At 43.2% G+C, this 13737-nt stretch overlaps 1 protein-coding gene across 2 annotated transcripts in view; it reads right to left on the bottom strand.

Moving 5' to 3' along the window:
• The window catches only part of COLEC12 (collectin subfamily member 12), a 193379-nt gene extending 179949 nt beyond the window's left edge, over positions 1 to 13430 (bottom strand). For both annotated transcript variants that reach the window (XM_015066572.3, XM_053206236.1), the window contains exon 1: positions 13208 to 13430. In XM_015066572.3, the coding sequence (XP_014922058.2) occupies positions 13208 to 13214 (7 nt within the window). In that variant the 5' untranslated portion in view covers positions 13215 to 13430. The remainder of the gene's footprint in view (positions 1 to 13207) is intronic.
• Positions 13431 to 13737: the final 307 nt, after the last annotated feature.

The raw sequence follows: 13737 nt of genomic DNA, 5'->3' as shown, positions 1-13737 counted from the left end.
AATAAAAAATAAAATTGATTGTAATGATGGTTGCAAAACCTGTGAATACACAAAACAAAACAAAATCCAAAAAAACCCACTGACTTGTACACTTTAAATGGTTTGTGTGGTACATGGGGCACCGGGGGGGGGGGGCGGCGGGGAGCAGCTGGACTTCCCAAGTCCCCTGCCAAGGGAAGTGACTGTCCCTCCCTGACTACAGCAGAAGACCTAAGTTTATTTTTCAGAGAAGTCAGAAACAAAAGGTATCTTGCTTAGAAGACACCAGGAACAGCTGAGATGAGGGGACTGCAAGGGACTCGAGAAAAGGTGAACGCTTGCACACTGAATGTCCAGACACGTGGTCCTCCTCTCCCAGTCAGCCAGACTGTGCCCTCTAGGTCAAAGACTGGAAGGCTTTTCCTGGGAAATCTGACCAGTTAAGAGAAAAATAAACGAACGATTCTGATTCTGGGTGGTCCCCAGTGGAACAGCTCAGCCAGTTCAGCCTAGAGTGACAGTCACAGTTCACAAAACCCACCAAAACCAAGAGGTTCTAATCAACCTTTACCATAGTCTGTTCCTACTGATAAGACCCAGACATCTCACACAGCCTCTAATATGAAAAAAATAAATATGAACATAAAGAAACCAGATAGGGGTGCCTGGGTGGCTCAGTTGGTTAAGTGTCCGATTTCAGCTAGGGTCATGATCTCGTGGTTCGTGAGTTCAAGCCCCATGTCGGGCTCTGCACTGACAGCACGAAGCCTGCTTGGGATTCTCTCTCTCTCCCTCTCTCTGTCCCTCCCCTGCTCATGCACATGCATTCTTTCTCTCTCAAAATAAATAAATACTAAAAGAAAAAAAGGAAACCAGATAAAGAAATTTGGAGGAAAGACATATGATATGAGATGAAAAAAATTTCATAAAAAATTTCTACCAATATCCTTAGAGAGATAAGAGAAGATAAAATATCCATAAAATTAGAACAGGATGGCATAATTTAAAAAAAGAACCATAAGAGAAAAAGAAAAAGCTCTTGGAAATTAAAAGTATGATCATAAAGGGGCACCTGGGTGGCTCAGTTGGTTAAGTGTCTGACTCTTGATTCTGGCTCAGGTCATGATCTCCTGGTTCATGAGATTGAGCCCCATATCAGACTCTGTACTGACTACACTGAGCCCGATTGGGATTCTCTCTCTCCCCCTCTCGCTCTGCCCCTCCCCTGCTCATACGCTCTCTCTCTCTCTAAATAAATAAATAAATGAATAAACATTTTTTTAAAAATATGATCACAAAAGCAAAAATTTAATAGAAGAGTTGGAAAACACAGCTGAAATATTCCAGAGGTTGGGAAGGAAGGAAAACAAATAAATAGAAAAGAGCAAAGCCAAAAAAAAAAAAAAAATCAATTCAGTAGATCCAATATTTAAATTCAAATAGCAAGTGTTTTAGGTAAAAGAACAGGGGTAGATAATTATCAGAGGAAGAACTAAACAAAATTTTTCAGCAGTGAAGGATGAGTCTCCAGAGTGAAAGGGCCAGTTTCCTCCCAGCACAAAGAAAAGAGATCCACTCCAAAGCACATCACTGTAAAATTTCGGAACACTGAGGACAAAAAGAAAATCCTAAAAACTTCCAGACAGGAAAACTTAAAAGCTTACAAAGGAAGGGGAAGGGGAAGGGGAAGTGGAGGAGGAGAGGGAGGAAAGGCAAGGCAAGGCAAGGCAAGGCAAGGCAAGGCAAGGCAAGGCAAGGCAAGGCAAGGAAGACCTCACACTCACACTTCTTAATAGCAAAACTAAAAGAAAATAGATCAGTGCCCTCAAAAATTCTAAGGCTAAATTATTTCCTACACAGAAATCTCTCCAGTGAATGAGTAGGTAATACAAAGATGTCTTCAGACCTACACAGTCCCCAAAAATGTACTTCTCATGAACACTTTCTTCGAGACATTTGAGAACGCATTCCACTAAAATAACAAAGCTAGAAAAACACGTGTGTGTGTATCCATGTGCATGCACACATGCATATACCCTAATCTAACCCTAACCCTGAGTAGGTCAGAAAGCTCCAGGGAAGATTTCTTCAAAAATATGGAAATGAGAGAATATCTACTATAGGTGAACACATGTGTAGAGATTCAGAAAAGTGGAAGAGACTCTGGGGATGAATGATGAGATACACACACACACACACACACACACACACACACACACACACACACACACATACACATAGGAAGCTAAGCAAATAAAACAAGAGAATTGTTAACTCCAGAGGAGAAAAGTTATGCATGAAGGAAATATGAGTCAGCTGTGAATAGCATTTATATAAGTATAGTAATATGAACACTGAATGCTGATTTAATCAAGATTATGATGTAACTATTTGGGGATGATGGAGGGCAACAGACGGCATCCATGAGGGTTGTTAGGTGGAAATGAAGGGTGAAAGAACTAAACCTTATCTGCTATAAAGGGGAGTCAATATATATGCCTAAATCTCAATTAGCAATTAGTACTAATTGCTAACTAATTGCTAACTAATTGCTAACTAGTACTGCTGTAGTACTAATAGTAATAAGGAGGAGGAGAAGACCACAAGCATTTCACTTAAAGACAAGGGGTTGTGACAGATCATCCGCATAAAGGACTACCAACAATCCTTTCCATCCCTCCACGTGCAAGCCCATTTCCACTCTCTTGAATCTGGGAGAGCCCTGTGACTTGCTTTGGCTGATGGAATTTGCCAGAAGTAGCAGTGGGTGACCTCAGAAACTGGGCCCCAGATGCCTTTCAGCTTCTGTTTTCACCCTTTGGTAACTAGCTGCCATGTGAAATGTCCCACGACCGTGCTGGACTGGAGGCCCCCCTGGTAGAGAAGATCTGTAGGAGAGCAAGAGATGACGAAGGGGAAGAAGCCATTCCAGCCACCCTGCTGATGCCTGGCCCTGGGGGTGTGGCTGACCAGCATGGTCAACACCCCAGGAAGCAGAAGCCGAGCCGAACTACAGAATCCTGAACAAATACACAGCTGTTGTTTTACGCTACAGGGTTTGGGGATGGTTTGTTAGGCATCAGAGGATAACCGCAAGAAAAGTAAATGCCAAAAGAAAATGCTAAAAATGTTCTCAAGAGATTCCCTCTGGGGACTGGAAAATGATGATATGAAGGTGGGCCGGCAGGAAACTGCTGTTTTTCATAATAAATCTCATTCATAATAAATATTTTTTGACTCTTCCAACTATATACATCTCTAACTTTGATTTAAAAAAAAAAATAAAGCCAACAAAACAAAGGAATGTGGGTGTAAGATAAAAGTCAGGTAGACAAAAATGAAAGTGCTGATGACCAGAAAAAGGTCCAAAGTCCACCCTGTTCCAAAGAGCCAGTGTGAAGAGTTCAACCTGAAGCAACAGAATAAGAAGTTTGGACTTAGAGCCTTAAATCCCTGTCACAAAGTATGTTCTGACAAACACCAAACTGAACAGAGCAAGTTCAGACTTCCTTAGGAGCCAGGCTGAAGGACCGTGGACAGAGGCTAGGCGCAGTGATGCTGTCCACATGTGCGTATCCATCGGCTACTCTATGCTGTTTCTACCTCGATGCAGTCCCAGCTCTTGTACAGCCATCACTGTTAGAACAGAACAGCACAGTCCTACCAGCTGTTAGAATGTTTCCATGCTTCCAAACCAGCTGGTGAACATACGCTGCCTGCCGTGAGCATTCCTGCAAGCTGTTCCTGTGGGTTCCCACCACCACTACCTATCACAGCAGGTCTGGGTGGTGAGGAGAAGAAAAAATGCCCCTGCATCCCTGGAGCCAAATACCCAGTGTCATCTGGACCCCTGAGTCTACAGTTGCCCTCCACTGGCCACTGCTGCGTGGAGGCACCTTCATGGCACTGCAGAACTGTGGCCTCCAGAGAATGTCACCTGGGTTACTAAATATTTTGGGCATCTCTTTGGACACCACTGTGCTGTTCTTGGGGACTTTTCTCCTAAAGCCAGGCTGAGCCAGCCAAAGCTTGGGCTCTGGAATTAGAAGACCTGAGTTTGAACACTGGCTCCACCTCGTCTGGCAACATAAACTCAAGGCTGCCTCTCATTCTCCCATAAGATGGGACCAATAATTCCTATCTCACTTATTGTTGGGAGGCAAACAGGAATTGATATGTGGGAAACACCCAACACATACTTAATGCTTAATAAACACGAGGGGTCTTTCTAAGTAAGAGGACAGAGGTGGTAACAGCGGTACTCTGCTTTAAGGACAAAAATAAATATCACAAAACTTGAATGCTCATGAAATACAAGATAGCTTTAGGTTTGGGTAGGGACCACTTACTTTTTTATTTTTTATGTTTCAGAGAGAGGGAGAGAGAGAGAGAGAACACACCTGAGCAGGGGGATGGGTAGAGGAAGGGAGAGAGAGAAAGAGAAATAGAAAGGGAGAGGATCTCAAGCAGGCTCAGTGAGAAGCCCAACATGGGGCTTGATGTTGGGGCTCAACCTGAGCCAAAATCAAGAGTCAGATGCTAAGCCAACTGAGCCACCCAGGTGCCCCAGGTAGGGACTACTTTAGTGCTCAAGTTTCAAAAGACTCAAAGCTCCAGTCTGAAGTGAGCATTTGGGGGAGATCAACAGCAGGGAAGTTTGACTAGCAAGAGTATTATGTGGGGTGGGTTCAATTTGGACCCTAGCTAACTGGCACTGAAGTATCTATCTGATATTGAAGAAGATTTATCTTAAAAAATTTGGGCTGTAAAAAAATGAAGACAGACATTCTTTTTATTTTTGAGAGAGACAGAGTGTGAGCAGGGGAGGGGCAGAGAGAGGAAGACACAGAATCTGAAGCAGGCTCCAGGCTCTGAGCTGTCAGCACAGAGCCTGACTCAGGGCTTGAACTCACTAGCCGTGAGATCAATGACCTGAGCCGAAGTCAGATGGTTAACCAACTGAGCCACCCAGGCGCCCCAAAGGCAGACATTCTTTAACCTTAAGAGCCGTACTAGTACTATCTGCCCTGGCTTCATAGCTTTATAAATATAAAACCTAACATGGCCCTTGTATAGTTTGGTTTGCCCATTGGCATTTCTGGGCCATAGTTGTTAAGTATTCTGCAAGTGAATGAGCTCAGTGCAGTGTAATATAATACTGAGGTTCAGCATAATTTTGATGGGGTAATTAGATCTGCCTTCCAGGCCTCCCCACTACCCTACTCCAAATGGATAAAGGAATTTGTAGCAATTTAAATACTTGTAGATTACTCCAAATATTACAGAAGATTTATTTCAATTATTCAGCTGCTTTCCCAACTTTATGTTTTATAACAAAAGGATCACTTTTTGGTTCAATAGTATAAGATTGTTTTTTTTTTTTAAGTCAATATTACAGACATAAAATGACCCCAATTTGTGGTACAACTTATGGTTCTGATTCTTATAAAAACAGCAAATACTTGCTTTTAGGGTAAAGAGAGATACCATATTTCATTCCTTTATATTCCTTTATATTCCAACAAATTGAGGTGATTTTTTTTGTTACTTTTACCCCTAAATTGGGAGTGTAGGCTAAACCAGATTTCCCCTGGGAGCCAACTTTAACAACTTAAAAAGTAAGAAACAAATATGACACTCAAAACCTTGATCCCCACATCTACCATTCATGGCTAATTATAGGGCAGAGGACATGCCTCTCTTTGTTTTATGATGGACCTCCTCATCCAATCACATTGTCAGGTTAATAATAAGAAAGTCCAGAGCAGACGAATCACTGCCTCAAATTTTATAAGGGCTCTGAAACGACCTCAAATACATGGGTCATTTGTCAAGGAAAACTAATGCTGTCCAATTCTCTGGAGGCATGCAAAAAATAAGTGGTCTTTGTTAACTAGCCCCCTCCCAAATAATAAATAAACAACTGATACATCTGTTTTGTTTTGAAGTCACTTAACTTTCTGTTTAGGTTATCCAGACAATTATGCCAAAGTGATATACTATAATTAATTGCAAATAATGGACCAACATTGAGCTCAGGAGACAAAGTTTGAGAAAACTGTGATCTTCTCTCACCTCCTACAGTGAAATGCCTCACTTCAAGGTTTTGCGGTGCCTGGATGTACCATTTCCCTCTTCAATTACAATTAGAATAATGCAATCTGAAATATGAAATATAATTCAAGGTAATGAATCAGCTTGCATCATCCCTCCAAATGAAATTATCCCTGTTCTCAGCCAGGTTGCCCTCTCCTCCTGTCCTCCAACAACATTTATCTGAACTTCACATAGGCCCCATTTCACCTTTTACCTTAGATTCCAATTGTTTGTGCATAAGCCTTGCTCTGCCCACCAGACTGCAAGCTCTTTGGGGACAGGAGCTGTATAATATACTAAATAATGTAAATAATATACTATATAATGTATTAAATATTTGAATAGATCTCAATCATATACTAAATGAATATTTGAATATATTTGATATAAAGAATATTTGAACATATTTAAGTAATATATTAAATAAAGAGTAAGTGAAAGCTAGTTAAGATTTGGTGGCCCAATCATAAATAATAAAATACAAATATGACAAATCAGTAGGAAATCAACACTACCAGTGAAATAGACATGATCTCATACAGTATATATATATATATGCCTCTGTCCTAATGCTTCCTTAGAGACGAATTTGTTTTATGTTTTGATTCTTTGATGTCGTATTTTTACTGGATAAATCTGGACACTGGATTTGAGATACATATCTTTAAAAATAGTATGTCATTATTAGTAGGCATGAACAATAGTGCTCCTGGAAATTGCATGCTCTTAGGCAAATTAAATGTATTTACAAATATTTAATCAATTTTCTACCACTACCACAAATGAGAAAATTGTATGATTTTACTATAGTTTACAAACTCACTATAAACACGGTCCCTGCATTTTCAGTATGGCTGGTTTTTATATAATACAATGATGACGATAACACTAGAGACAACAGCTAAAGATAGACCAATGTGAGCACTGTTCCTATAGAGAGCACAGCTCCCTCCAGCCTCTGAGGTCAGCTTTAACACATTTGTAATTTGAAAATTACTTTTCTCTCAAAACTGAAATTTTTTCTTCATGGTATATATTGTTTCACTTGATTAACTTAAATGGTTCATAACTGGCAATCCTATTACTGCCTGGAGGAAGCAGCAGGTTAACAATTACACAGTATAACAATAACTAAAATGTCTTGAGTTTTCATTAAGTGCTAGACACTATTCTAAACAATCCATACCAACCTATTTAATCCTCCACACAACGAACAAATAAAAATGGCATTGGGTAGATGCCATTACTATCCCCCACTTGACAGAGAAGGAAACCAGGGGCTATGTTCCTAACCAGGGGAGGTTAGGTAATTTTCATGTGGTTACCAGGTCCTCTGGTTTCAGAGTCCACACCCCTTGCCACCACACTAAAATTATCAGGCTCAACTCCTGGGGTCACTATGTATAATTACACTTTATGAAATGGTTATATTTTAAAGTATGTGTTATCAGGTATAAAGTTGAACTATTTTGCCTGTGAATAATACGTTGTTACATAAATATCGGTTTCTTAACATTTCTAGGTCACAAGGAAGTGACTTAGGCCCAAAGAAGTGCAACTGCTTCCACAAAAGCCAAGCACAAGTCAGGCAGAATGTCAAATATCCAATCTCAGTCTAGTGAATATGACCTCATGTGATACTGAGTTATAGTCCCAAACCATTCATTCAAGAAAACATAAAAGAGTCATATTTAATATATCAAAGTCCAATAAATTCACTTAATTTTTAAAACTTCTCCCATGCTGAAAAACACACTTCCTTTATATTCTAAAGAGTATTAACTGAATATTCCTGATAAATTCAGGGATTAGCTCTTTGGCATCTTAATTTGATATCACTTATTTCTGTTTACGCTGGTTTTCACTGCCATATAATTACAAAGGACCCTTAAGCAATCAGCAGGATCTTTTCACGGCACTATATTGGTTTGGGCTCTTCAAATATCACTCACTTAAACAGAAATCAAATCACTGATTGAAAAGTTACCTCCCTTAAGCTTTGTTGCTATGGTTAGAAACAGCAGTGTCAGCAGTAAAGAATGAAATACTTTCTATGAACAATGTCCCTATTTCCCTATCCGTTGCTCATAATGTTTATTTACTACCACTACTACTATTTTATTTTTATGTATTTTTCTTATAACTGATCATCTACTGATGGTTACAGTCTGTTCTCGAATATGACACTTCTGACAATGTTCCATTGTTTCATGGCAAATCTGTCAGCAAAACTGTGGTGCAGAGGCTGTTTTCAGAGTTGTTGGATTCAGTGAGCCACTCACATTCATTCAATCAGTCATAAGCAAAACCTCCCAGAAGATAAATTGTACACATGGCAATGACTCTGGAATATGATATATCTTTTACAAGAGCTTCTATCTAAAGAGGCTCTTCTAGTGGCTGGCTGTAGAGCACATCAATTTCTTCAGACCTTTGATGCCAGGTTATTATAGGTCTGAGTCCAGATGGTAGGACTGTATGTGGCTCACTTAGTATCTAGTGGAATGTGACACACAGTAGGTACTTAACAAAGATGGGTTGATTGAGTGGAATATTAGAGTTTGGCTAGGAAGGAGTCTAAGCAAGAGGTGTCATGTGCATTCTGGAGGCAGACTGTCGGAGTTTGAATACCGGTTTTCCCACTGACCAGCTAGGTGCCCTTAGATAAGTAACTATATCTCTTTGAGCCAAACTTTTCCTATCTGCAAAATGGAGAAAATAAGGACACTCGGCTGGGCAGGTGCTCAATAAGTGTCAGCTATTATTAAAGAGAAAAATAATAAGTGGGCATATTAAGTGGCCATCAGTCATACCTAAGAAGTTGTTAGCAAGCGTACCCCTTGGTACAGATCAACCTCGTCCCTGCCATTTATCTTCCAACATATGACCCTGTTTCCTTCCTCCAGGCCATTGACAGGAACTCTGGAAGCTGAGTGGGAGTGAGCCGGTGCCTTTAGAATGGCAGAAGATGAAAAGGGCAGAAACAGCCTGGTAGAGCTGACCCCATGGTGGGGTTAGATTCTTCACAGATGATTACCTTCCAGACCTAGAATGCTGTCCAGCCCCCACTCCCCCTGACTGCCTGATTCTCTTCACTCAGACTCACCAGCTGAAGCTCCAAAGCACCATGGGTACACACGGCCAGCAAGAAGGCTGTGCTCTACCACCACTCTGGGCCTCCTTTCCCAGGACCCCACCCCTTCTTCCCACCATGGGGAGACACGTGTCAGATTTGCACCTGAGAGATTACTCACATTCCGCGTTTACCTGAGGCAAAATATATTTTTTTTCTATCACAAAACGTAAATGTCTATTTTCCCATCTGAAAACTTACTTTGGCAGCAGCTGCATCAACTGTTTTAAAATACTATTTTAATAAGCGTTAATTCAGAAAATTAGACACCTGGTTATGCTGTAGCTTGCAAGCTATCATCTGCCAGCTTGTCCCAGTCACACCCTTATCAGTAGATGAACTGCATGGTAAAAAGCAGGGGGGAGGGGACATAGGAGCAATCTCGGGAAACTGCAGAGACCACAGAAAAGATCTATACTTAGCAATAATTAAACCTCAGATTAAGAATGTTAAGCATCCCCAAACTAATGAAAAGTCAAAAGTATAATTAGATTGTAAATTTGCCTTCCAGAGGAAGGTCAGCCCCAATTCCAAATCAGTGAAGGGGAAAAGGCCTCATTTTGTTTCCATTTCCCCTCAGAAAACATGATGCTTTCAATGCAGCTGGCCCTTACACGCTTGTTTACTTATCCCAGTTAAGGACAAGAAATCTTAGAGAGACAGTGGTAAAGCAAGGAGTCCATGAGTCCAGAAAAACAACTGGCAACAGACATATATTGCTTACCAGTGTTTTTAAGTATTCTTGCCAACAGTATTTCAGAAATGTTTCTATACAGGCGCACAAAAATAAGCGGCTGAATACTATGATTTGATGGCACCAACCTCCTTCCTGTGTTAAATCAGAACAGTGGTTTGGACCACTGTGGTCCCAGTTGCTAGTGGCTGTTTTGGGCCATCTCTTAGGCAACAAGTGCTGCTGCATTAAAACTTACCAATATTCCCAACTTTCAGAACTAGAAACGTGATTTAATAATGACACACCTAACTCTGGAGGAGTCAAATTCCTTCAAAAAGAATGTGACTATTTATCCAAAACCATGAGATTTATGGTGTAGCACAGCTAATTGAAAATGAAACTGGAAATAAATTAAAACAACTTCATGTTTTAATAAGTTTGAAAGACTTCGAGTATTGCAGCACAAGGCAAGTAATTTTCTTCTGGGAAAGATATAATGATGTCATTATTTTGGTACTTGTGATTCCAGAGATCGAGGAAATAAACAGAGACAAGTACTTCCTGAATGAAACAGATAGGTGGTGCTGTGGCTCATGGCAGATGTGGAATTACACTCCAAAAGCCAGGTTTATTACATAGACCCTGTCCCAGGTTGAAACATCAGAATTAGAAAGTCAAATAGGTACCTTATAAAAGCACTGGACTCGTACAGGAGCTAAATTTTTGCTTTAGCAAAAAAAAAAAAAAAAAAAAAAAAGTTCTGTAATTTCTAAGGAGTCTACTAATTTTCTATTTATCTAAAGAATGTTTTAAGTTAATACTTTAAGCATTTGGAAGGTTTGTCATTGACCTGTATCATTTAGGGAAGTTAAAGTCTAATGAAACATTGGCTTTCTTCAGCATAATGAGTTAATAACTACGAGACATAATCACAAACCCAAGGAAAACTTTGGATTGGTTACCTATGGCAAATTGTCAAAATAATTCCACTCAGTAAAGGCAGCCTTCCTCCTTGGCTAGAAATACACTCTCTGCTTGGCTTCAGAAGCCTTGTGTCCAATTTCTTGGATCCACCCCCTTCCTGACTGCTGCACCTACTGTGGGTTACTTGGCTACTTAGTTGTCTGAGACTTACCCTTCTTCTAGTCTATACCAGAAGTTATCATACCTGGTGTCCTAGGCCTTTCCAAGGAACACAGGGAAATTGGCAGAGCTTGTCTTTAGTGCTTACCACACTCCTGGACTCCAGTTCTTATAAGTTCTAGACTCAGTTTCCACATCTGTAACGTAGGAGTTAAAATACCTACCTCATACCATTGAGGATTAATTGATAGAGGGCTTGTAGAGGGTGTAGCACAGGGGTTGGCACTTAGTACATACTAAAAAATTATTACCATCCTCTCCTTTCCCCACCTCAGTAACCAGACAAATGAATGTAAGTTATACGGCAATAGTTGGTAAGCAAATCTCTTACAGAATATTTCCTTTGAAAAGAGGCCTTCAAAGCAAGTAGTCTACCCTGGGATTCACCAGTACCTTATACCCCCTCCCCCACTGGGACACAGGTAAGTGGGGCCTTTAGACAGTGCCTGGATCACAGAGGGTAAGCAATGAGACTTCTCCAGGGGGGTCTGCAAGCTGGTCCAGAATGCAGCGTAAACTTCACAAATGTACATTTAGGACTTTCAGGTGTGTCTTCCCTGGCAGATTTGAATTAACACTTAAAAATACCCAAATTGCAGTAATGGTCATTTACCCAGTCAAAAAGCATAAAATTTTCAGGGTTCAGGAGCTCAGATGGGAGCTGATCTTCCCAAAAGTTCAAAAACTACTGGCCTCAGGGACCAGCAATAAGATTAACTTCTGGCTCATATGAAGGTAACTGAGCCCCAGAGTAACATTTAGCCATGTGAACTCTTTCCTTTCTGGGAGGATCCTTTTAATCAGTGCTAGCCAAGGAAAGTGTGTTTCCTAAAATGTAAATGAGAGAAGACAAACTGAGTGGAAAAACAAGAAACACACACCACTGTGTTTTGAAATTCCCTAGCCAGAAAATTGTACCATATCTTTCGTTTCTCTTCTGGGAGGGTGACTTTTCACCTGGAGTTCAGTCCCTGCCTTTCCTCGAGTCTCCTGACTAGGAAACTAACACCTTGTAAGGACAGCTAATTGGTAGGACGGTATCGCTCCGGATACTTTAGCGAGAACTTCCTTCCAGAGAACGCTAGAGGCAAAAGTTACTTTCCAAGCGTGTGGGGCTTCCCAGACACCTCCCTCGGACCACAGCCCTGGCAAGTCAAAGCGATCGCATCGCGTGGTCTCTGGTGGCTGGAAATTCGGTCACGGCGGTCACATGGCATTTCGCACCCAGCCCCCTCACTCAAGCCCGGCCCGTGTTATCCTAGCACAAAACTAGAAACTCCAGTCTTGTGTAAACACCACGCCAGGCCATCCCAAAATGATTCCCTTTTGATGCCCGTTGCAATTATTTATCCCACATATAAATCAGAATTCTGTTGACCGATCTCACTGTTTCTAATAAATAGAAAGTTGCCCTGCAAAGCCCTCATCCTTGTGATTCCGCTTAAAGGTACGATAACATCTGACACTCCCCTAAACCGGCCTGCAGAGGACACCGCCCAGGAGACGATCAACGGAATGATTTGTGTCACCTCTGAGCACACGTGGGCACACCAACTGCACAGGCGGGCACATGGAAGGGACGCGGAACCGAGAGCAGTTATTTTCCAATCGGTGGGTCTGATGGAGAAAGATGCCAAACGCATTTTCCGAGCCAGCTGAACTCCGCGGGCACCTAATCATTGCCAGATGTGGGGAGGGCGCACCGAGAACATCCCCGAGTCCCGAAGGAAACACCCGGCTGGCAGCACGTCGACTTCTCGGATGGGGAAACTGCACCAGCCGAGCGGAGAGGACCCCCAAACACAGTGTGGAGCGCCTCAGAGCGGAAAACGGACTGGGAGGAATGAGGATGCCTCCACTCTCCTCGGCATGTTTTTTCAATTAAAAAGTTAGGAACTGGAATCTGTAAACAACGACTTAGGGCTTCAAACTACTTCGCAGAGAGACACGATGGGGAGAGGAATACTTGTACGCCCCCAAACCCGAACCCCTGGGTCTTCTGCCGTGCGGAACTGCGGGACGGAGGAGCGCCCCACGCGTGCACGCACGATCCCCGCGCCGCATCTCCTCCGACCCTCCGCCCGGAGAAAGGTCGCGCAGCTTGCACCTCCGCCCCCTCCCGCGCGTCCCGAAGCCCGCCCTGCGGGACGGGAGCCCAGCGCAGCCCGCCGCCGCCCTACCTTTCATGGTGACCGAGGAGACGCACGGCCAGCCAGGGAGCTCCGCGCAGCCAAGGAAGTTCGCACTAAACAGCGGGTCACTGCGCGTCCATGGCAGCCGCGCCGCACGTCGGCCGTCTGCGCTCCAACCCTTCCTCGCCGCCACCCGCCCGCGTTCCCCGCTCGGCGCTCTGTGCCGCGGGGCTGCCGCGCGCGCCGCTCACCCCGGGCGGGAGGCGCCGCTCCCGCCAGCGCCCCTCCCCCTGGCCCGCCGGGGCGCGCGGGCCGCCGCGCCCACGCCCCCTCGCGCCCTCCCGCGCCCGCCCCGCCCCGCCCTCCGGCCCGTGCTCGCCCCTGCCCAGTCGCTTTCTCGCCCGGCCTCTCCCCCGCGCGGTGTCTCGCCCCGGGTCTCCCTTTTCTCGTCGCACCAGCGGCAGAACGATGTCGGAAGAAGGCGTCTTCCAGTCGGTCAAATGCTCACCCTTGGTGTGCGCGAAAAGTGCCGCTGCTGGGCTTGTTTCTAGACCCCCAAACTACCTAGAGAGTGGGGT

Source organism: Acinonyx jubatus, chromosome D3, assembly GCF_027475565.1.
Source record: "Acinonyx jubatus isolate Ajub_Pintada_27869175 chromosome D3, VMU_Ajub_asm_v1.0, whole genome shotgun sequence".
In the NCBI taxonomy this organism is placed as follows: Eukaryota; Metazoa; Chordata; class Mammalia; order Carnivora; family Felidae; genus Acinonyx; species Acinonyx jubatus.
This window is presented reverse-complemented; position numbering and strand designations above follow the sequence as displayed.